Source organism: Colossoma macropomum, unplaced genomic scaffold (genome assembly GCF_904425465.1).
Source record: "Colossoma macropomum unplaced genomic scaffold, Colossoma_macropomum, whole genome shotgun sequence".
NCBI lineage: Eukaryota > Metazoa > Chordata > Actinopteri > Characiformes > Serrasalmidae > Colossoma > Colossoma macropomum.
Window position 1 is genome coordinate 14,801,515 of NW_023494793.1, and position 24,508 is coordinate 14,826,022.

The window sequence follows — 24,508 nt, forward strand, 5'->3', positions numbered from 1 at the left end:
TAAAAAAAGACTTCAGATGCTAGTTCATTGGAAAGAAGAAAAAAGGTCTCAGTTCTTTTTCTTCTTTCATAGCCTAGTTTGGACACCATTTATGTTTCAAGATGCATCAATTTTTGATTACGGTTAGATCTAAAACGTGTACAATTTTTCATGCTCATACCAGCTTCTGGCTAGCATCACAAGGTCCTTATACTTATGGGACAGGTGTCTTATATAACGCTTACCCAGCATTACCTACCTGTTATACAAAGTTCAGGAGTTCACTCGGGCCTGCAAGTCTGGAACTTTCCATTCATACACTTTTACAAATTATTAGTTTTTTCCTATGTGCGATCTCTTTTGTTAAAAGATCAGTATTTTAAATCAGTTCCCAAATTATTGATTTGCTCAATCACATCACACCCCAGGGACTGTTTAGAATCTTTTTTTCTGAGTGTGTACATCTGATGCATTGTCACATCATGAACACATCTATTAATGTGGATTAAAGTCTAAATGTCTCACATGTGCATCATAGTAATATAGATCAAACAACAAGATAGAGCAAGAGGTGTTACGCAGTAGGAGGTTAATGTCTACAGTGGTATAGGACTGTAAAAAGTTTAGGAACCACTGCTATAGCACAATTACAACCTGTGCCAGTTATGAATAAAACCTTACCCAAAGTCCTCATTGATTTTGTTGGTTGTCTGCACAAAACTAAGGCTGTACCACTGTACCACTGGGGCTATATCTGAGGCTCTAATTCAAAATTACAAAATACTCTTAAATACAAGACCTCTTTGCTACAATGCATTTAAAACAATCTTAGTTAATATACATAATAGTTCAACTTTGCAGATGGACTACACTGCATTTACGGAAGTACGGTGTCACATGCAGTGTAGAATCTAGTTATTAATGTACTTGCAACATCTCAACGCTCTCGTACTCATTTTCTGTCTCAGGATGCAGTGAACTGGATGGGTTACACTTACCTGTACGTGCGGATGCTACGGAACTCCATACTATATGGGATTTCCCATGATGAACGCAGCACGGACCCTTTCTTGGAAAGGCGCAGGATGGACCTGGTGCATACAAGTGCCAGCATACTGGAAAAGAACAACTTAGTCAAGTATGACAAAAGGACAGGCAGCTTCCAGGTGAACACTAGGCCCAAAAACAACTATTTATACTAACTATCGTGACTATATTTAACTATTGTAAGGCATTATAAATGTTCAGTGTGCTACACATCAGTCTACCCTAGATAAATATAAGAATGTTTGTCTTCTTTTCAATTAATCTGACATTTTAATTAATCTTTACCTCAAGCTTGTGTCTATTTCATATTATTCCATAGGTGACAGACCTGGGACGCATTGCCAGTCACTTCTACATCACCCATGATTCCATAATGACCTACAACCAGCTGCTAAAGCCTACACTCAGTGAAATTGAACTTTTCAGAGTGTTCTCACTCTCATCGGAGTTCAGAAACATCGCAGTCAGAGAGGTATTGTTCTAACTACAGAATTTGGTTCGATTTAATTAATTAGGATGATCTTCAGCTATTTTTAGCTCATGTCATTGTTTTCATTAATATATTTAAGCAGATGTTTTATTTATCTATTTATTATAAGCCCATAGAGCAGCAGAATCTGTTAGGTAAGTCACTAAATAAAACAAAAACAATAAGACAAAGTATTTTAAGTAATCTAATAAGTAAAGGAACGAAGTTATTATTTATGTATGTTAGTCGTCTTTGTAGGTACCTGGTGCCAAGTACCAGAGGCAGTTTTAATAAATAACAATAATAATAACAATAATAATAATAATCAACACTATAGTGGGTGATGGCAGTCTAGTCTTAGACGTCTTAATAAAACTAATAATAATAAAACAAAATAAATTAAGAGTAATGATAGATCATGGACTCAAATGCCCAATATCATACAGGGCTATGAAAAATGAGTTGCCCCTCACTTGATTTCTTCTATTTTTGCTAATTTGGCACATTTAAATGTTGCAGATCATCCAACTAATTTTAATGTAAGATAAAGACAACACGAGCAAAACGCAAAATGCTGCTTTTGAAAGATCATTCCATTTGTTGAAGACACAACCTATGTCACTTGTGAAAAAGTAATTGCCCCACTAAGCCTAGTAACTGGTTGTGCCAACCTTGGCAGTAACAACTGTGATCAGACCTTTGTGATAACTTACGGTGTGTCTTTTACATTGCTATAGAGGAGTTTTGGCCCACACTTCTTTGGAAAATTACTTTATTTCAGCTACATTGGAGGGTTTTCGGACATGAACAGGTCTCGCCACAGCATCTTAATGGGATTCAAGTCAGGACTTTGACTCAGAAGAAACAAAAAGGTGTTGGAGTGGCTGAGACATTCAAAGGCAGACTTGTTTGTGTGCTTCGGATTATTGCCCTGCTGCATAACTCAACTGCTCTTGAGCTTTATGTCAGGAAGTGACGGGCGGACATTCTCCTTTAGGATTTTCTGATAGCAGAATTCATGGTTCCGTCAATCATGACAAGTCCAGTGAGGAGTACTTTTTTTTTAGATGTTCATCTGTGTTCTATTTTGACCTCTTGGATGAACTGTTGATGTGCTCTTGGTGAAATTTTGGGAGGCCTGCCACTCCTGGGAAGGTTCACCACTGTTTAAGGTTTTCTTTATTTGTGAACAGTGGCTCTCATTGTGGTTTGCTGGAGTTCCAGAGTCTTAGCAATGGCTTCGCAACCCTTTCCAGACCGGTAGATTTCAATGACTTTTGAATTTGAATCTCTTTAGCACAATAATGCTGCAAATGCAGTTAGGACAGAAATCCCCCGAGTGCAGCACTTCTTAGAAGTAGTAATTTTCCATTAAGACCCACCTCAGAGTTGGTCGAGATTTAATTCTCTATGCAGGGAAATCCCTAGTTATTGTAATTATTATTACTACTAATAATAATTACAACAGTAATAATAATAATAATAAGAAGAAGAAGAAGAACAGTGATGATGATGATGATGATGATGATAATGATAATAATAATAATAATAATAATAATAACAGTAATAATAATACATTTGCTATTCTTTTATTTACAGAGTATTACAAGTATTGTAAGTAATACAAAAGTAATACTAAAATTGTATTGACCTTATTTTTTTAATGTTTATGCAAACAAAAAGTGCATATTGCTGCCAGTTCTATTTGTGTTAATATAAAAGTTGGTGAAACGAGTTTCAGTTTGTGTATCAGTATTTATTTTTTTTTATTTATTTTACTTTTCAACACATTTGAACAATATCGTGATAATTCCCGATAATCGTGATAATTTTGGTCATGATAATCGTGATATGAAATTTTAATATCGTTTTTTTAATATCGTTTCATCTCTAATATATATAAAATGTGTATTCTAACTGAGGAAAAAGTTAGGACACCCTACCCCCTAATAGCTAGTGTTACCCCCCTTTGGCTGAAATAACTTCAGTGAGATGCTTCTTGTAGCCATCTACCAGTCTCTGACATCGGTCTGAGGAAAGTTTGCCTCACTCCTCAATGCAGAGTTCTTTCAGCTGCAAGATGTTTGAGGGGTTTCTTGCATGTACAGCCCGTTTCAAGTCACCCCACAGCATCTCAGTGGGATTAAAGTCTGGGCTTTGACTCGGCCATTCCAGGACTTTCCAGGCCAGGTCCTGCTTCCTGGGCTTTGACTCGGCCATTCCAGGCTTCTCCAGCTGGCCAGGTCCTGCTGCAGCAAACCATGACATTTCCGCCTCCATGTTTCACAGTTGGTATAAGGTTCTTTTCCTGGAATGCTGTATTTGGTTTACGCCAAACATGCCTTCTGTGTCCAAATAATTCAATTTTAGATTTATCCGTCCAAATCATTATTCCAGAAGCCCTGGTCATTTGTCTACGTTCTCTCTGGCAAACTTCAGTCTGGCCTTCATGTTTCTCTTAGAGAGCAAAGGTTTTCTCCTTGCACACTTCCCATGAAAGGTAAACTTGTTACAGTCTTCTTCCTGATGGCCTCAGACAGCTTTTTTGCTCTCACCATGGTGTTCACTCTCACTTCAACAGTCAGGAGCACACCAAACTAAATGTCTGAGGTTTAAATAAGGCAAGCCTCCTTCAAAATATTGAGCAACGATGTTCTAATCATGTGCACCTGATGTGATACAACTGTGTGTGGTTATAGCCATTTTAAATTTGAATTTATGTGGGGGTGTCCTAATTTATTCCTCACCATAAATTGCATGTTTAAATTCCACTTTACAGGAAGTTTTAAAGTCTTTTCTTCAGTTTTAATTGTTTAGTTGTTATTACTTGAATCTCTCAGTATTGTTAAAGTATTTTATTTCCACACACATCCAGATATATATATATACACACACACACACACACACACACACACACACACACACACTATATTGCCAAAATGATTCGCTCATCTGCCTTCACACGCATATGAACTTGAGTGACATTCCATTCTTAATCCATAGGGTTTAATATGATGTTGGCCACCCTTTGCAGCTATAACAGTTTCAACTCTTCAAGGAAGGCTTTCCACAAGGTTTAGGAGTGAGCCCAAGTCCTGAAAAACAACCCCACACCATAATCCCCCCTCCACCAAACTTAGACAAGTACCGTTCTCCTGGCAACTGCAAAACCCAGACTCGTCCATCGGATTGCCAAATGGAGAAGCGTGGTTTGTCACTCTAGAGAACTGAGTTAAATCTAAGCTCAACAGCTGTGGATCAAATATAACTTGAATTGTTGTCTGTAATCATAATATACTCAAATATTTATGCGTTTATATATAGGGTTTAAAATACAGGTTAATAGTGGTTCTCAAACCGGTCTTTAGAAACCCCAAGATGGTCCACTTTTTTTTCTGTCTCCCCGTGTTGCAAGTTGGAGCAGACTTCTGGACCATCTGGGTGTCCCTGAGGACCAATTTGTGAACCACTGGTTTGTTTGTTTGTTTGTTTGTTTATGAGTTGAATCAAGGGTTTGTGGAGGAGAAGGTGTTAAATAGCAAAAATACAAAAATGTTTCACATGATCTTATCCCTGTTCTTAAATTTGTGGCAGGTAAATGTCTTATGCTGCTAATAAATACAAGGGACACAGTACTTCAGATATCCTCTTTGAAAACTTTCTGAAAGTAAATTGAGACGAAATGGGACAAAAGGATACTCCATCAAAGAGTGTGTTTACATGCACTTAATAATCTGATCTTTATCATATTTCAGCAGTCATCTGATCAGGTGATCATGTAAACATTTTTCAGCCCATGTAATTATGGAGCATAAGGGTAAGGGGTAAAAATCTTCATAATAAAAGCAATTTTGACAAATCAGCCCTATTTTTGAACAAATTGTCTTCTATGCATGTAGGTCATGACTGCACAGGTTAGGTCAGGAGTTCTCAAACATTTTGTACTCGCAGCCCACACAACCGACTACAGAAACTTCCACGGCCCGCAAGATTTTACTGACGAGATAATTTAAAGTGCGAACAAACAAAAAAACCATAACCAATGTAGCCTATGAATTTTGCTTGATTTTAGAATATTATGCAACACAGTAAACTAAACAATAGCCTAACATTTTTCTGACTCACCTAATGAGTACTGGATGTCAGGCTGAAGAAATGAAAGTTGCAAAAGGTCTGGCTCAGTTCAGTAGGTTAGATAAATGCTTCAGGTTATTTGGCTTCAAGGCTTTACTTAAAGACCTCAGACAGTACAACACAGAGTGGTGCTTACTCGTTTTCTGTTCTTTGACATCGGAGATTTATTCATGCAGTATTTTCTGACAACAGTAAATGAATTCAATCATGTGTGCAGCTAATTGTGTTGCACACTAAACGTGTTTTCTTATAGTAAAAATGCAAAATTATTTTATTTGCTGTCTGTCTGATGTTTGCCTCCTGCTTTCTCAAGAATGGTGTTAGCATTTTATGTAGCCAATGTGTGTGTAAAAGCATTATTCATGGCTTTTTTTTTCTACTCTTATAATATTTCGGGTGTATTCTTTCAAAAAGTACAAACAATGTCTTTCCGTTATAGAGATGGAAAACCACATAATATACTGGGCTCGAAAGCAAGTAACTAGGTGGCGGGGCTTAGCAAAAACGGTCAATTCATATTATTTTTATATATCTGGTGAGGACACTGCTCACAAAGATTTGTGTGTAATGGGGGAAAAAATGCAACTGTCCTGGCACATTTAGATTTGCCCCCATCAGGTGTCTTGTACACTGTAAGCCCAGATGAGTTGAATTTACTGAACATGGTCACTGACCAGCAAACACCCCCAGTCATTAGCAAAGAGAATGATAACCTGCACTCTTGGCCAAAAACATGAGGACAGAGAGCTAAGTAAAGCGCATATGAAAAGCATACACATGAGGAAAGGAAGCCTGGGTTGAGTGAAAACACCCTGATGGTGAGTAAAACAAACAAACAATCACCCAGTATGCAAATAGATGGAGCCAGGAGCCAGTGGGAAAGAAACACGTTTTAACCCACAGGATTGTGTTAACAAAACAAACATCTGTATTTTATAGCTTAGTTTCACTGTTCTATACATTTGTTCAGCAACTTTAATGAGAGAGAAACGATTAAAATCAACGAAAGTGCCGTTGCATTTTTTTGACTGTGGGGTTTCAAAGCTGCCAACAGACTAAACTAAATAACATTGTTAATTCAACTCAAAAATGACATTTGAGTGTACAAGATCATCAAAAACGTTACCTTAACTTAAAATAGATTAGCAATATGTGGGATATACTGAGTTTTATGTACAACAGACTTAATTTATTTGACGTAAAAACAAAATCTGGGATTAAAGTGTAGTGAAAGTGCAATCACAACATGGCTCCATATGTGTTGACTAGTTTTTGCAAATGAAACGGATGGACTTTGGATGACGTCAAAAAATACATAGACTCTGAATTAATGGATATTTCATCGGCACTTGAGCAAACAGCACATCTGTTGTCTAGACTGGAGTGAATGCATGATGACTGACTAATCGGGTGCTTAGGATTTCATGTTTTAAAATTTCAAAAATTAAAAAGTTTTCTCTTGGTTTGTTAAATGTTCATCATTGATATTTCGTTTTATGTAATGGCCATCCACTGATGGCGGAAGAACCCAGACTCCAGTTCTGTGTTGCTTATCTTCCACTTCATAGTTTTACAAGCTCTGTTTATCAAGGATTTTAATTCTGACAGTAACAGTGTGATTAAATTATCCATGTATTTTATATGTAAAGTAACATGGATGTCATCTTTTTACAGGAGGAGAAACTAGAGCTTCAGAAGCTGCTGGAGAGGGTGCCGATTCCAGTGAAGGAAAGTATTGAGGAGCCCAGTGCTAAGGTGTGTGTGTGTGTGTGTGTGTGTGTCTGTGTGTGTCTGTGTCTGTTGTGAGAAGCATGCGAGTGATGTGAAGTTTGTACACTGAGCTAATTATGTTGTGCTGCTGTTTTTTCTCTTAGATAAATGTGCTGCTGCAGGCCTACATCTCTCAACTCAAACTGGAGGGCTTTGCTCTAATGGCCGACATGGTCTATGTCACCCAGGCAAGATTACAAAGAAAACTCTTTACTTATGCAGTTAACCATCAAAAATGTGTATTCTATCAGCTCTTATACTCCTGCTTATGTCACTTAAAAGGGATGTGTTGTTAACACACCTCGTATTATGTTTCTGATACATCATGTGTCTAGATAAAGAAAACCTGTATTATTTTTAACACAACCAGTATATGTTTATTAACAGGCAGCATATTCAAAACACACAGATGTGTTTTAATTTAGGCCTGCAACATTTTATCGACATTATGATAATGTTGATAAATCATTGGGATAAAATCTTACTACATTACATGCTCCATGACATCCAAAACTTAGCTGGTGCTATCCAACATAATGGTTCCTAGCTAACATTTGCCAGTTTGCAGCTCATTTTCCATCTCAGAACATATTTATTATTAACTTTCACTGTTGCATGTAAATTTGCTACAAAATTAGGTTACCTGCACTTCATGACAACTAAATTCAAACTACATTAGCTGGTGCAACAAAATGGTACCTAGCCGACACATTAGCTAGCTTACGTACAGTTTTTCGGACAGGTTTTCATGGTCACGCCTGACACAACCAGTCTCATGACATTATTTTTCACAGGTTTGTTACTGATCGGGCTTACAGTTAAGTGTGGATTTACAACAAATTTACCTGTGCTTCCTGACTTCAACAGTTGCATGAAGACCTCTTTCAAAAATGGTTAACTTTTGTCATATACCCCCCCCCGCCCTTTCAGTAACTAGCTAGCTGTCAGGCTAGCTCTCTAGTGTCATTTTGAATTAAAAGATGAGAGCCTCTTTTTTTTTTTTTTGCCAAAGCAGCATTCACTTTCTAATATCAAAGTTTACCTCAGGTTGAAGTCAACTTGTGAGGGTCACACTTCTTTAGAGTGCTTCAAAAACAGTGTACTATAATATCTCATTTGTAGGACACTGTACAAAAATTGAAAGTTCATCTCGAGTAAAAATTTTGTGTTCATTCGTTTTTATTCGTTGTTTGTGTCCAGAGTGCCGGTCGGCTGATGAGGGCCATCTTTGAGATTGTTCTTGGCCGAGGCTGGGCCCAGCTCACAGACAAAACAATGAACCTGTGCAAGATGATCGACAAAAGGATGTAAGTTGTCCATGGAGGATGTAAGTTGTCCATAGTTTTTGTGTGTGTGACCCGACTGATATTTTCCAAAAAAAAAAAACTCTGACATTGTTAAGCCTCTAACAATGCTGATAACCAACATCTATCAATTTAAAATATAGAAGACTTCTGTAGTTTTAGTTGAACAATGTTTTGCAAATTTTCAATTTCGATTCCTTTTATAATTTGTTTCAGTGGAACCTAAATGTGTGGAAATTAAATATCAAAGTACTTTAAATATTGCCATCTTAAATATTGGAAATAAAAAACAAAACGTTAGTAAATAACCTTATAACTTCAAAATGTAACATTAGAACAGGTAAATAACATGAACTCAATGTTGTTAAGTGTTTTAGATTATTATTTTTTTTTTTTAATGCTTGAAACCTGGCTCTCGGTCTCCAGGCAGATATTACATTTTGTAGTGCTAGCATCATCATCTGTGAAATCCTCCAATTTTACCAGCCATCCTTAAATAGACAAAATAAGGTGTATTTTGTATAATTCAGTTATGTATAATACATTGATAACCTGTCAGTGTATACATTTTCCTGAGAAATAGTAAACAGAATTTACACAGACCAGTGAATAATCAGCATTATCACCAGGTGATACGTTATGGTTGTGGAAAAGTGAATGTCCATGGGGTTCCTGACCACTGAAGAACAGAAATATTGAGCACTTGTAAAATTACATAATTTACAATTTACTGCATTGTACTTTGACATAATTGCATCTTTGTATATGTTAAAAAGAATAATGGCGAAGTAATTTTTGGAGCATCAATATCATTACTTTCTATATACACGTCTGAAAAGTAATTTTCCTCAAAATCTGCATGTTTAATCAGTGTGCAGAAAGTTGTACTGATATCATGCAGTAAGAAAACCAGAAGAGTGAACTGTGTCACAGAACAGACACTTAAAGACCCCATGCTTGTGTGTGAAGTTCAATAAGTATTTTAGAATTATCTGAAAATGTGACTTTGGCACAAAAAGGTACAGTTTCTTGTGTCGTGGTGTAACCCCAGGAAATATATTTAATATATTTTAAACTACAGTTTAAGAAATATGTTTGAAAACTTTGGAATTTTTATGTGGATATAGATCAGCCTACTCATATATGGGTTGGGCCCTATTTCCATTTACAACCTCATTTCCAAAAAAGTTGGGATGGGGACATGTTTACCACTGTGTTTCATCACCTCTTCTTTTAACAACAATAAGTGTTTGGGAACTGAGAGACCAGCTACTGTAGTTTTGAAAGTAAGTTGTTTTCCCATTCTTGTTTGATATAGGATTTCAGCTGCTCAACATTTTGGGGGTCTCCTTATTTTCTATTTCATAATACAGCAAATGTTTTCAGTGGTTTAGCATCCAGACTCTCTTAATACAGGGCAATGCTGTTGTAATACATGCAGAATGTGGTTTGGCATTGTCTTGCTGACATAAGCAAGGCCTTCCCTGAAAAAGGCGTTGTTGGATGGCAGCATATGTTGCCAAAACCTGTATTTATCATTCAGCATTAATGGTGCCTTCACAGATGTGCATGTCACCCATGCCATGTGCACTAATGCTTCCCCATACCATCATGAATACTGGCTTTTGAACTGTGCACTGATAACAAGCTGAGTGGTCTGTAGCCCAGAGGACACGGTGTCCATGCATTCCTGGATCCTGTTTATATACGGTTTCTTCTTTGTGTTTGACTTTTAACTTGCATTTGTGGATGCAGCAACGAACTGTGTTCACAGACAGTTTTCAGAAGTGTTCCTCAGCCCATGCAGTGATTTTCACTACAGAGTCATGTCTGGTTTTAATGCAGTGAGGGCCCAAAGATCATGGCCAGCAAATATTGTTTTTTGGCCTTGTTCCTTGCATACAGATTTCTCCCGATTATCTGAATCTTTTAATGTTGTAATGCACCGTAGATGATGATAAAGCAAAAGTTCTTTGCTATTTATGTTGAGAAACGTTATTCTTGAATTGTTGTGCTATTTGATTGTGCAGTCTTTCACGGAGTGGTGAACCCCTCCTCATCTTTACTTCTGAAGGACTCTCTTTATACCCAGTCATGTTACTGACCTGTTGCCAATCAACAGGTCAGTAACATGATTGGGTCTAAAAATATATATATTTTTTAAGCATTACACAACTTTACCAGCCCAACTTTTTTGGAACGTGTTGTTGGGATCAAATTCAAAATGGGCAAACATTTTTCAAAAAACAATAGAATTTATCAGTTTCAACATTTGATATGTTGTCTTTGTACTATTTTCAATGTAACATAGGGTTTAAATGATTTGCACATCATTGCATTTTGTTTTTATTTACATTTTGCACAGCATCCCAGCTTTTTTGAGAATGGGGTTATAACAAAATGTAGTACATTAAGTTACATGACCCTAAGTTGTGATAGTTTAAAATATGTTTTTTCTTTGTATTTGTTGACACTTGTGGATTAAACTGGTGTCTTTGTCTCAGGTGGCAGTCTATGTCTCCACTGCGTCAGTTCCGCAAGCTTCCAGAAGAAGTCATCAAAAAGATTGAGAAGAAGAGCTTTCCCTTTGAACGGCTGTATGATCTCAATCACAATGAAATCGGTTAGTGCAGTCTTTCAATTTTGTTAATTGAAAACAAGAAAAAAAAAAAAACTTTTAGCTTTGTTTTTCAGACAGTAATTTAGAAGGGGTTAGCTTAATCATTTAGACTTATAACCCATGACGCCGTTTGCTTTCATTCAAAGTGAGAGTTCTGTTCTCCCAGGTGAGTTAATTCGCATGCCAAAGATGGGAAAAACCATCCATAAGTATGTGCACCAGTTTCCCAAACTGGACCTGGCAGTGCACCTTCAGCCCATCACCCGCTCCACACTTAAGGTGGAGCTCACAATCACACCAGACTTCCAGTGGGATGACAAGGTCAGTCTGCCAGCCAGACTTGAGCTAAATCTAATTTTGTAGTCATGTTATGAAATGTTTGTATTTTATCCTCTCATTACATGCATTCACAAAAATAAGAGGGGGGAAAGGTAGATACTGTGGTGTGATAAGTGCTATTCTATGTCTCAGGCGCATGGCTCATCTGAGGCGTTTTGGATATTGGTCGAGGACGTTGACAGTGAGGTGATCCTACATCATGAATACTTCCTGCTTAAAGCCAAGTACGCTCAGGATGAACACCTGGTCACCTTCTTTGTGCCTGTGTTTGAGCCGTTGCCTCCACAGTACTTCATCAGAGTGGTCTCAGACCGCTGGCTGTGTGAGTTAGATGAGCCTTTATTCTGCTGACATGTCTTGACCTTCACCTGTTCGTTCAGTCTCTCGTTACAGTCATTCATTCTCTTTCTTTCTTCTGTCTTACTCACGGGCAGCATGCGAAACCCAGTTGCCAGTGTCTTTTCGTCACCTCATCCTCCCTGAAAAGTATCCTCCTCCTACTGAGCTGCTGGATCTACAACCTCTGCCTGTATCTGCCCTGAGAAATGCTGCCTTTGAGAGTCTATATCAGAACAAGTTCCCCTTCTTCAACCCCATTCAAACACAAGGTAATGATCAGGCTTGCACTTGCACTTAAAGCAACTTACAAATACACTCCCAAATCAATGTTTTCAATAAAAAACTATTTTGTTGCAGAAACATGTATAAACTGATTATATGATGCTGGTACTAGGAAACTTCACGTTTCAAATAAGTAGGAAGCTCTTACAAAATGAAGACATTTTAGATTTGTCCAGAACAGGCTTGTGTATTGATGATTCTAAACTGACTGAAAAGCTATATGGCATGTAGTTCTAATACAATTCTGAACAAATAAATATAAATTCTAACAAATTATATATGAAGTTCTGATAACATTAAATATCCAGAATGCATTGTAATTTGAAAGTAGTAATCAGTTTTCAAGGCCAGAAATTACAATATATGTCATCTAATAACTTTTTGTTGTTCCCAAAAGTCTTTAAATATCATGTGAATGAATCGGGTATGCATAGTTTGTGTGAATCTGCATTTAGTGTTATATGAAATAACAAAAATGACAAGTGATTCCAAACTCTCGTAGTGCCTTTCCCCAATAAGCTAATCTCCTGTCATTTCAGTGTTCAATGCAGTATACAACAGTGATGATAATGTATTTGTGGGAGCCCCCACTGGCAGTGGTAAGACCATCTGTGCAGAGTTTGCCATTCTCAGGATGCTTCTGCATAACACAGAGGGGCGCTGTGTCTACATAACACCCATGGAGGCTCTGGCTGAACAGGTATGTTTGTAGCCTATTACCACAAATTTAGAAATTCCATTTCATTCTTGTCCGTTTCTTTATGGTGTCAGCCCATTATGAATCACTGAGTACAGTGCCAACCTGAGTGTACATATAGCTGCAGAAGACCTACATAATCCTTCCATTTCAGCTGACATAATCCAAAATTTATATTTATAAAGGCTAATTCCAACAAGCGTTCGTTGTTGTAAAGGCTGCTTTTGTTAACTTTAAGTTGACATGACACCTGGTAAACGATTCTTGACATGAGGTATTGTAATTCCCACTTGTCCTACAGTTAAAATGGTCCTGTATGCTGTGTATTTACAGCCTGCTCTTGGCTTATGTTTGTATGTAATCAATTTAATTTTGGTAACTGTGATTGAAACAACATCTTATGTTGGGATAGCTGTCTACTTCTTTACACTTGTCTCAGAAAACTTTTCCTGTGGTAGGCATGCAACTGCAATTGTGGAACAGTATTTTCTTCCTTCCCCCCTCTCTCCTCCAACTTGTATCTGTGCCACTGGTGGGTCACAATGACACACCATTAGCATCCAGACAGCAGGGCATTACAGTAATCCAACCTCAAGGTAAAAAAGACCGTATTCTGTAGGGACAGTGCAGGATTTTGAAGATGAAGGAAAGCTGCATTGAAGGAGAGATCCGGGTAGATCATGATGCCAAGGCTTTTCACAGATGTACCTGATTCAACTAAGAAGCCTTTAAAATCTAGTGTTAAATTAGTTTTGTTTCTAGCAGCTTTTAGACCAAGAAGAACCTCTTGTGCTATTTAATTTTTTTTTCGAGTAGGAGAAAATCCAGTCTTGTGTTTTACACAGTCAAGGCTGATGTATAACTGTGTATCACCAGTGTAGAAGTGGAAATTGATGCTATGTTTATGGATAACAGTACCAAGTACTAGCTAGTCTGAGTAATAGATGTCCTAAAACAGAACCTTATGGAGCACTTTACTTTTGTTCACTAGTTACATTTTATAAACTGATAGCAGTCAGTTAGGTAAGAACCATGAAAGCTTTCTAGCTTGTCTAGTAGGATGGTGTGGTCTGTTGTATCAAATGCTGCACTAAGATCAAGCAGAAAAGAAAAAAATCTTGGTCAGGGAATAAGAGAGGTTTAATTACTGCTGATTTTAGCCAAGGCTAAGAGAAAAGTTTTATCCCAGAAAATGTTGACACAATTTAATGTCAGCAAAAATCTGTCACTTGACAGGTGTTATGTCAACTTGACAAAAATTGACAAATGCAGCCTTTTTGACAGCTGACACATGGTGGAATGAAATGCTTACATACACTTGTGCTAGTTGTTACCCATTACTTTCTGTTTGTGTAGGTGTTTGTGGATTGGCACCAGAAGTTCCAGGATGTTCTGAATAAGAAAGTGGTCATACTCACTGGAGAGACCAGCACTGACCTGAAGCTGTTGGGAAAAGGAGACATCATCATCAGCACCCCAGACAAGTGGGATATCCTGTCTCGCCGATGGAAACAGAGGAAGAATGTCCAGAACGTCAGCCTCTTTATTGTGGACGAAACTCATTTAATAGGGGGAGAGAACGGGGTAAGGCTGTTGACAGGTTGAAGTATTTTGGTTAGATTTGATGTAACACTTCTCCCTCACCAACCACCCCACCCCCATGGATTATTTTGGCAAGAAAACAGACATTGTAAACCTGACTCTTCTCCTTTGCTCTGCGTGTCCTAGCCTGTGCTGGAAGTGATCTGCTCCAGAATGAGGTACATCTCCTCTCAGATTGAAAGGCCCATCCGCATTGTGGCACTCAGTTCCTCTCTGTCCAATGCTAAAGATGTAGCCCACTGGCTGGGTTGCAACACCACAGCTACCTTCAACTTCCACCCCAATGTCAGGCCTGTGCCATTGGAGCTCCACATCCAGGTAAAGAGCCTCAGACACATGACATTGGAGGTGCTTGATGTCAAGTGTACTCTGAACCTTGAAAAAGGATTCCTATTATATATCCTCTTTTATTTCTCACTATCAGTTTTTAGTTTTTCTTTAGATATAATGATTAAACCAATACACCAAATAAACTGTCCCTTAAAATTTCAAAATTCTATACTTTTCACAACTGTAAACACATCCTCACTGATTCAGTACAGTTTGTGGTAATGTTCTCTTTTTTGCAATATTCTACAGTTCTCAGTGCAAGCAGCACAAATCAGACAAACATGTCTTTGATTCTGACTGGATTGTTAGGTTTTAATGTGTAGATCTTTTCAGTAAAAAGTGAGGTCCATTATTGGTGTAAAGTAACATCTAAGTAGTGTGTATTCTATTAGGAAAACCTGTAATTGTGTAGTTGATTATTTTCTCTAATCAAGTTACTAAAAAAAACTCTGCAGAGTCTTTTAAAGATTAGAAATACTTTGAATGTAAAAAGATAAAGTACATAGACTTTATTTAGATAAAATATATTAATAAATTTAATATCAATACAAATAAAGAAATGTAAAATGAAGATTAAGATGTCTGTCAGGCTCTGTTTCTTACTGTAAACGAGACTTTTGAGAGAAACCAGAAGGAGACTTTAAAAAATGTTTAATCAGGGTAGCTGCAAGTATTAGCAAATTCAGTTTAATGCCTTTTAGATGTCACAGCCAAGCTGTGTTAATGCAGAAATCTTATCCAATTTTCCCTAGTACTAAACTAGAAGCAGTGTACATTCACTTTGCACACTTGTTTTAAGAGTGATTTATAGAAGCTGTAGCTTTTGAATATTTGAAACAAAGTTGAACAGATGTGGCATTGTTTTCTTTATTTTCTGCTTTTCAGTTACACACATGCTCTTGCTTGCAGTGAATCATTAGCCTGCTAAACTAAACAACCCCCAAATTCCCTTGATTATTTTTAAACTTGTCAGCTAATCATAGCCAAATTATTGGGAAGATATTTTTTCTGTTTTAAAGTTATTTATTTATTTTTTGCCTGTCTTTCCTCCCTCCCTTCACTCTCCTTTCCTTGCCTGCCCGTTTCTCAGGGTTTCAACGTGAGTCACACACAGACCCGTCTTTTGTCTATGGCTAAACCTGTGTATCATGCTATTATGAAACACTCTCCATCCAAACCAGCCTTGGTGTTTGTGCCCTCTCGCCGACAAACTCGCCTCACTGCCATCGACATCCTTACATTCTGCGCTGCTGATGTGGTCCCTCAGAGGTACAGTGAGCTAGCCAATGTTTGCGTTAGCAAAATTTTGCTGCTCAGACTCTATGTCTAGTAAACACATCAGTGTTCAAACACAACTGCACCTTCTCCCCCACCCCAAAAACTCAAAAATTAATAGCCAGAGATGTTCATAGAGCCAGTTCTGATAATTTAACCTAAAACATTTCTACTGGACATTCAGAACCTTTGTGTCCTCAGTACTCTCACTGGTTTCCCTTATTCCCCTGTAGGTTCCTGCACTGCTCTGAGAAGGACCTGGCCCCATTTCTGGAGAAACTGTCTGATGTAACATTAAAGGAGACCCTTTCTAATGGTGTGGGCTATTTGCATGAGGGCCTCTCAACCACCGAACGCAAGATTGTTGAGCAGCTCTTTAACTCTGGTAAGAATTGATTTTGTTGTCCACAAAATAAGAATATTGGTCAAAATCCATAATATAATATTGCTTGAATTGAGTGGATTAACATGAGTAAGTTAAGTTTATTTGTTTAATTTGCAAAAACAACTGGTTATGTATTTAAGGTGCCATTCAGGTTGTGGTGGCATCCCGCTCCCTTTGCTGGGGAACGAACATCTCTGCCCACTTGGTGATTGTCATGGACACACAGTATTACAATGGCAAAATTCATGCGTGCGTATTTCTGCATAAAAATGTTCTCTTTATGTAACCTTATCAGCAACCATGATAAATTTGCTCAGTTATTGATTTATCAATTATCAAATGTAGTGTTATCTTACTCTCTCTTCCCAAGTTATGTGGACTACCCAATCTACGATGTGCTCCAGATGGTGGGGAAGGCTAATCGCCCCCTACAGGATGACGAGGGGCGCTGTGTCATTATGTGCCAAGGATCCAAAAAGGTAAACCCAAGTTGTCAAGCTTTAAACCTTTCTTTCAGTTTCTACATAATTTCTAACCTTTTCTCACCTTTCCACTTCATAAGGACTTCTTTAAGAAATTCCTTTATGAGCCTCTGCCAGTTGAATCTCATCTGGACCACTGTCTTCATGACCACTTTAATGCTGAGATTGTCACCAAGACAGTGGAGAATAAGCAGGATGCCGTGGACTATCTGACATGGACCTTCCTTTACCGACGTATGACCCAGAACCCCAACTACTACAACTTGCAGGGTGAGACAATGCTATGCAATCATGGAAAAGTTTAGTACAGAAAGAATTTGTGTGTGTGTTATGGTGTAAGTACGCTGGTGCAATATGGCTGTTGCTTTACATCGGTTTCAGTTGTTTTATATTGTTAGTGTTTGTTTTGATGTTTCCCTGCTGATTAGTTTGCCTTTGTATTGACTGAGGTAGTGGCCAAAAGTAACTTTACCTCATGCTTCAGAGGCTTGGCTTGGGTTTGCTGCTTAAGCGTTGCTACATCACAGCTGTGAGGCTGCCTGGACACACACCAGCTGCTTAAGTGCTGCCACATCACAATTATGTGGCTGTTAGGCTGGCCATATGAATGACGCTACATCACAAATGTGTGCCTGCCTGGGACAGCTGCTTAAGTGACTGTACACTGCGGCTTTAAGGCAGCATGGACTGGTGGTATTTGGCTGCTTGAGTGACACTACAACACAGCTGTGAAGCTGCTTGGACGTTTACTTTGTCATGTCCTCCATCCCCCCTTTTTTTGTGGCAGGCATGTCTCACCGGCATCTGTCAGACCACTTGTCGGAACTAGTGGAGAACACACTGCAGGATCTGGAGCAGTCCAAGTGCATCAGCATAGAGGACGAGATGGATGTGGCTCCTCTCAACCTGGGCATGATTGCAGCATACTACTATATTAACTATACCACCATTGGTAAGAAAACATGTATTATATGTCTGTTTAATATGTAGCCATTGAGATGCATCCACACCAGCCTACACACCATCTTGACAAGGAATGTAGTGGTTAAAAGGGCATGGTGTCACTGATACAGAGCACTGCTGTTCAGCATCAATGGCACACCCTTGTGGAAAATTTTTAGCCTGCTAAAAATGTGAGTGGGTGTATTACAAGCCAGTTCTTTAAGGTATTTCATCTATTAAAAAAAAACCCAAGTTTAAATCTAGACACAGTCACATAACTTTAGAAAGATGGACAGCAGCTTTACATGAAATCCAGATTCTAGCCCCGATGAGCAACCCAAAGGTGACAGTGGCAAGGAAAAATTCCATAAGAGCGAGAGGCTATAAGCGTAGTTGCTTTCAGATAGGTGTACTGCATGATACAATTAAGCAGGTACATCCTTCTCTGCTTTGTGGCATGTATAACAATGCTAAGCAAGCAGAGTTGACTTCAATTTTGGATTGAGATGGCCAGAGCAAAAGCTCTAAATGGCTTTGAAATAGGGTTCAATATTAGGGCTTGGATTTCAGGAGCTTCAGGCTTCAATCACAAAGACTGGACAGTTTCAGTAGGAAGAATGACTAAAGTGACCTCTGCAATTAGGTCTATGAGAAGAACATTTTGTGGTGAAATGTGCTGGTCTACAAAGATCTGGAAAAAAGTAATATGGTTAGAGGAGTCATCCTTTACCATATTCTCCACAAGAGGGTGAGTGCATGTGGACACCAAAGTACAGACCTAAATGCAGTGCTGTTACAGTAGGGAGGCTCCTGGTGGCTCTGTTATGCTGCGGGTGTGGAAGAAATTAGCAAACTGAAGAAATAAATGAAGAACTTTCACTAAATCCCAAAAAGTGAGTGAGTAAACGTAAAATAAATTAGTAAGGTTTTTTCTCTTTTGAAGTAGGCAAAAAATAAAGGGGAGAATTGGCATTTCCTATGTAAAAGATAAATGATGGTAAATGATGTAAACATGTGTTTACTGTGTGCTACATCCACAATCTCTGCTTCATTACCTATGTTTTTGGAAATCTGGAAACATTTTTGGAGGTGTATATTTAATGTCTTTGAAACTTATTATCTGTTTTCTTTAGAATTGTTTAGCATGTCTCTGAATGCCAAGACTAAGATCCGTGGCTTGATCGAGATCATCTCCAATGCAGCAGAGTACAAAAACATTCCTATCAGACACCATGAAGACACCCTGCTCCGTCAGGTCCGTTACATAGTTCAAACTCTTTCAAGTAGTGAACGCCAGTCTTAAGTATTGAACATATTGATTCTGTTTTGTAGCTGGCCCAGAAAGTGCCTCACAAGCTGAACAGCCCAAAGTTTAATGACCCCCATGTGAAGACCAACCTGCTGTTGCAGGCCCATCTGTCTCGTATGCAGCTCAGTGCTGAGCTTCAGTCTGACACTGAAGAAATCCTCAGCAAGGTGAGCAAGACATGAAACCATTGAAGTCATGTATCAGCACTTTCTGTATTTATGTTGGTACCTTTTTTACCTCCACGTAGTACAGTGAAGAGGAAAATTATTCATATTGATATCTAATATTAATGTGACCTTCCTGTGTTCTTTGTTTTTGTGTCCATAAAGGCTGTGCGTCTCATTCAAGCATGCGTGGATGTGCTCTCTAGTAATGGCTGGCTGAGTCCTGCACTGGCTGCTATGGAGCTGGCTCAGATGGTGACTCAGGCCATGTGGTCCAAAGACTCGTATCTCAAACAGCTACCGCACTTCACTTCAGAGCACATCAGACGCTGCTCTGAGAAGGTAAGAAACAGCTGTGTGTTTTGGGGCAGTGGGGGTTTTAATATGTGCAGATTTGCTAATGTCTTTGCTTTTTTCTCTGTGTAGGGTGTGGAGAGTATCTTTGACATTATGGAAATGGAGGATGAGGACCGCACCACTCTTCTGCAACTGTCGGATGTTCAGATGGCTGATGTGGCACGTTTCTGTAACCGCTACCCCAACATTGAGCTGTCCTACGAAGTAGCTGATAAAGATGACATCAAAAGGTAAGGACAGGGTTTGGATAGCTACTGAAAAATTTGTAGTTAGCTACTTTGTTGCTACTTTCTCAAAATGTGTAGCTAGCTACAATTTAGCTACTTTTCCAGAAAAAGTAGTGGCTAATATTTAGCTACTTTTTGAAAAGTAGTGCACTACTTTTTAGCTACTTTCAAAGCGCGATTGTCAATGTTTGTGTATCTCCCCCTGACACACCAAACAAGCCTAACTGACAATGTGAACAAGACACTGCATTTAATCTTGTGCCAGAAAAAAACATACAATTGAAAAGCTGTAAATATACAAAAAGATCATGAAAAAGTAAGTTTAAGTGTAACCAACAATCAAATTTACACAACCAAAGGCGTGATATCCAACAAAAATTTAGACTAAGTAAAGGCAAAGTCAATCATTCCAGGTTTTTCCTAACAAAAATCAACAAAAAAAAACAAATACAAACAAAACAGTTTTGTGCGTTGTCAATTGCTGAAATAAAACTGCTCCAATTTAAACATTTCAGCAAGATATTTACAGACATGACATTCAGAGTCCTTTGTTAAACTTCAGCAACACTTCAGCCTCAACATTTTTATCAGTGACCCTGGCTCTGCAGAGTACTATTAGTAATAGTCTATTACGAAAATGTTTTTTCCACTTTAGCTAAGGCAGTGGTCGGCAACACGCGGCTCTTTTACTGCCCTGTTACGGCTCCCCAGCAGAACTAGATTTTTAGGTAAAATAACAATCAGCTCTGCTGATCGGTCTAACACAGTTTTAACAACAAATGGTCTTAAAATGCTGGAGTTAACATATAACTGCTAACAGGGTCGTAACTAGGATCAGAATTTTTGTGAGGTCCATTTTGCCCAAAATGTTACTCACATCTGATTGTGATTAAAATAACTACCAAATATGAGTATTACAGCAACAATAAGTTTCTCCTTTGGCTTTTTATTTAATCACTGCTCCTTTTTACCCATTTATAATTGTTATGCACCTTTTTCTTTCATTTGTTCCTTCTTCATCCCTCCGTTCTTCCATAAACTGCTATTAATGTTCCATAAACTTATTTGACTTCAGTTGCCCTGTTTAAGTTTAATTAATCATTTAACTATTTATTTGTTTATTTTCAGCTAAAAGAATACATTAAATCTACATTAAATCAGGCGATAGTTTCAAATTGATTGTTGTATTTACCTCTCTATCTTTGCTTGTCTCTTTTGCATCTCTTTACTCACTGATTATTGTAAAAGCACACATTTAACAGATGTTATTAAAAGGCTGTCTGTACCAAAGCCCAGCTTAGAGGGAAAGGTGGCTATACTTATAGTTAATGAGACAAAATATAGTCTAATGTACCTGCTGATTTCTTAATGTTTGCTACATGATACTATACCTTCAATATGCTGGTTAACAGTGAACTTTCATGTTGCTTGTAGTATGTTATGAGTAGGTAACACAATCTAACTTTAATTTCGCATCTAATCTCTAATATAGCCTACTATGGAGCCTAAAGCCTAAACTGAGCAGCGACTGGAGCTAGACTAAAGCATGCTGATTTGGCTAGCAATATTATGAGCAGTCCAAGCAAAAAAAAAATTGAAATATAGGGTTTTCATTTTACATTTTTTAATGTGTTAATTGTGCTCATAAACTCTCAGCTAGCTACATTTTTGCCATAGCCATGTTGTGTTAACTTATAGCTTGTGTGCTGCATACCTGAACATCTCAAGAAGTCAAAGTTACTCTGGTTCTCTGGGCTGTGTAGCGTCTCGTACAAAGACAAACAGAGCAGGCAGTTCAGTGTATGGCCTAGCCACAGCTGTACTTAAGTCAGCTGAGAACCTCTCCCTGCTCGCTGTGTAGTTTCACCGCTTTTTGAATCTCATAAAACCTTGAGATACTTCTGAGGAGCTCGGAGTCCTAACGCTAGTTACGAACGTCACAGGCGCTTAAGCAGTGATTGGAGGGTTGAGAAAATAACACAGAGCTTGGCAGATTTTGATTGGCTATAATTCAGAGAGAGAGCAAATCAAATTTCATATAAAAAATGAGGCATAATATTCTGTCCTCAGATTTAATACGAACCTAAGTAATTTGGAGACGAATGGACTTATTTGCATTCATAATCACTCAAACTGGTTTCCGGATACGTTTAATCTGCAACGAGAAACTGTCAAACACTAAGTCGTGAAGTCAGCTTCTCGTTCGAAATCTCCCATTCCACCTTAAATGGCGCAGGTCTGGCGCCTCATGCACCATTTTTAAGGTGAAACAGGACAATTCGAACAAGAAGCTGGTAAATGAATATCTGACTTCAGCCTCGGAAAAAGTCGAACGTTCAGAGACATTTTACATTTTAAGGTTTCCTGGCTGATGTGCGAGAGAAGTGGTTACAGCAGACCTAAAGCTTAAAGCAGAGCAAAGTAAGTCTGCGTTTTCGTTTATATTATGTTTTTTAGCCTATACTAGCACATTAGCACACACTGAGACTTACTTACATCCAAGATGGTAAAACGTTTATGAAATGCTTCGGTTGCCGACCCCTGAGCTAAGCCTGTAAGGGGTGATCAGCGCGTGACTGTTTGCTCGAACTGTCCGCGGCTCAGTCAGGATTGCACCACAAGCCCAGTTAACGACCGTGCTCTTTGGTTCAAATTTTGCGTGGATTGCCTGAAGCCTGCAGCGAAATTGTAGCGAAAATTATTGCTATAGCTACATGAAAATTTGTAGGCGCTACATTGCATAAAACTGTAGCGGCTACAGCTATTAGCTACAAATAGTAATAAACTACAAAAAGTAGCGCGCTACTTAGCTACTCCCCCATCCCTGGGTTAGGACTATAAAGCAATCAAATTCCACATCTAGTCACCATTTCATTGTTACTTTGCAGCATGGTAATTTACATGGTAATGGTCTTCAGAATGGTAAGTGGCAGTAGAGGGAAACACTTTTGCTGTTTCCACTATTACCTTATCTTATTTTGGTGTGTCAGTGAAGTAAGCTTGCTTGTAAAATGCTTTTTGAGAGTGACCGTCTTTCTTGTACATGTGGTATAAGTGTATGTGACTGGATGTTTGTCACCTAAAACCTGTATGACGCCCCATACCATTCAGTTTGTGAAGGCTGTTACACACCCAACATGAAAATGAGTGTTCAAGTCAATGTATTGATGTCTAAATAAATTGTAAATAAAATGTCTTGTATTTGCAGTGGCAGTCCAGTTCTGGTCCAGGTGCAGTTAGAGAGAGAGGAAGAGGTTACAGGACCTGTCATTGCTCCACTCTTTCCCCAGGTCGGTAAAATACACATTGCCTTTACAGAACAGTCAGCAGTAGTATGTCTTGACTGCTGCATTACACATTTACCCTATAGTTTTCTTTGGGAATAATTTTAATATATTTTAAAATTGTAAGTTTTGTATTGTTTGTGCAGAAACGTGAAGAAGGTTGGTGGGTTGTAATTGGAGACCCGAAATCTAACAGTCTCATCTCCATTAAGAGGTTGACTCTGCAGCAGAAGGCCAAGGTTAGTTAAGGCTTTTGCTGTACCTGTGAATTCAGTACTCTAAGCATTGTTTATATAATTTTCTTAAAATTGTTTTTTGTTTGTTTTTAATAAACAGTGTACACAGACTCAAAAGTCTAAGATTTAATGTGTGTAGCATTTTCACCTCTCTTTGTCTCGATCAGGTGAAACTGGACTTTGTGGCCCCTGTTGTTGGAGTCCATAACTATACACTGTATTTCATGAGTGATGCTTACATGGGCTGTGACCAGGAGTACAAGTTCAGTGTGGATGTGAAGGAGGCTGACAGTGACAGAGACACTGACTCAGACTGATCTGATCTGAGACCAGAATGATGTTGGTAATGTTATGAAATTCTGGAACTGTGATGAACCCTGCTTACTGATGAGGAAGTAGGATTTACTTTTTTTTATTATTTTAATGTTGTAAAACTTGTATTGCCTGGTAGTAGTCATTCTTGGTAAATTGTGTAAGTATTCATAATCATAAATTCAAGTTGGTTTGCTAGATGAACAGTACATGTTTTACATGTTGATTGCTTTTTCATCTGCATTACTAGTGTTTTGTAGTGTATGTTTTTGTGTTATTAAAATGCTTCTGAAAAGAGAGATGAAAAAGTGGATTAATTTTTTGGTACACATGAATTTCAATAAAAGGATTTACTGCTTTAAAGATACCATACTTTTGCTACTTGTGCAGCAATGCATATCCTTGACCAGGAGAAGTGTTCTGTGCCAGAGATATAGTAAAAGAGCATTTTATTTTATTATTTTTAAAGTGTATTTTTAGCGCACGCATAATAGGCAGGATTCCATCCAAGGTATTTTATGTGGAAAAATGTTTTAGCGCTTTTTGTAAAACTTTATGGCTTTAGCACAAACTTTGTTGAGGAAACCATTGTGGAGATGTTTTTGACAGCAAATACAGTGCAA

General features: G+C 38.2%; 1 protein-coding gene across 3 annotated transcripts in view; it reads left to right on the plus strand.

The window, feature by feature from the left end:
- The window catches only part of snrnp200 (small nuclear ribonucleoprotein 200 (U5)), a 77,219-nt gene extending 52,967 nt beyond the window's left edge, over positions 1-24,252 (plus strand). For all 3 annotated transcript variants that reach the window (XM_036578598.1, XM_036578599.1, XM_036578600.1), the window contains exons 22-46: positions 948-1,145; positions 1,346-1,498; positions 7,304-7,384; positions 7,504-7,587; positions 8,600-8,706; positions 11,208-11,326; positions 11,490-11,644; positions 11,795-11,984; positions 12,097-12,270; positions 12,823-12,983; positions 14,337-14,564; positions 14,709-14,900; positions 16,003-16,181; positions 16,421-16,572; positions 16,713-16,821; positions 16,943-17,051; positions 17,135-17,324; positions 17,842-18,006; positions 19,130-19,251; positions 19,329-19,472; positions 19,635-19,811; positions 19,896-20,056; positions 23,262-23,343; positions 23,484-23,576; positions 23,741-24,252. In XM_036578598.1, the coding sequence (XP_036434491.1) occupies positions 948-1,145; positions 1,346-1,498; positions 7,304-7,384; positions 7,504-7,587; positions 8,600-8,706; positions 11,208-11,326; positions 11,490-11,644; positions 11,795-11,984; positions 12,097-12,270; positions 12,823-12,983; positions 14,337-14,564; positions 14,709-14,900; positions 16,003-16,181; positions 16,421-16,572; positions 16,713-16,821; positions 16,943-17,051; positions 17,135-17,324; positions 17,842-18,006; positions 19,130-19,251; positions 19,329-19,472; positions 19,635-19,811; positions 19,896-20,056; positions 23,262-23,343; positions 23,484-23,576; positions 23,741-23,890 (3,675 nt within the window). In that variant the 3' untranslated portion in view covers positions 23,891-24,252. The remainder of the gene's footprint in view (positions 1-947; positions 1,146-1,345; positions 1,499-7,303; positions 7,385-7,503; positions 7,588-8,599; positions 8,707-11,207; positions 11,327-11,489; positions 11,645-11,794; positions 11,985-12,096; positions 12,271-12,822; positions 12,984-14,336; positions 14,565-14,708; positions 14,901-16,002; positions 16,182-16,420; positions 16,573-16,712; positions 16,822-16,942; positions 17,052-17,134; positions 17,325-17,841; positions 18,007-19,129; positions 19,252-19,328; positions 19,473-19,634; positions 19,812-19,895; positions 20,057-23,261; positions 23,344-23,483; positions 23,577-23,740) is intronic.
- The last annotated feature ends 256 nt before the right edge of the window (positions 24,253-24,508 follow it).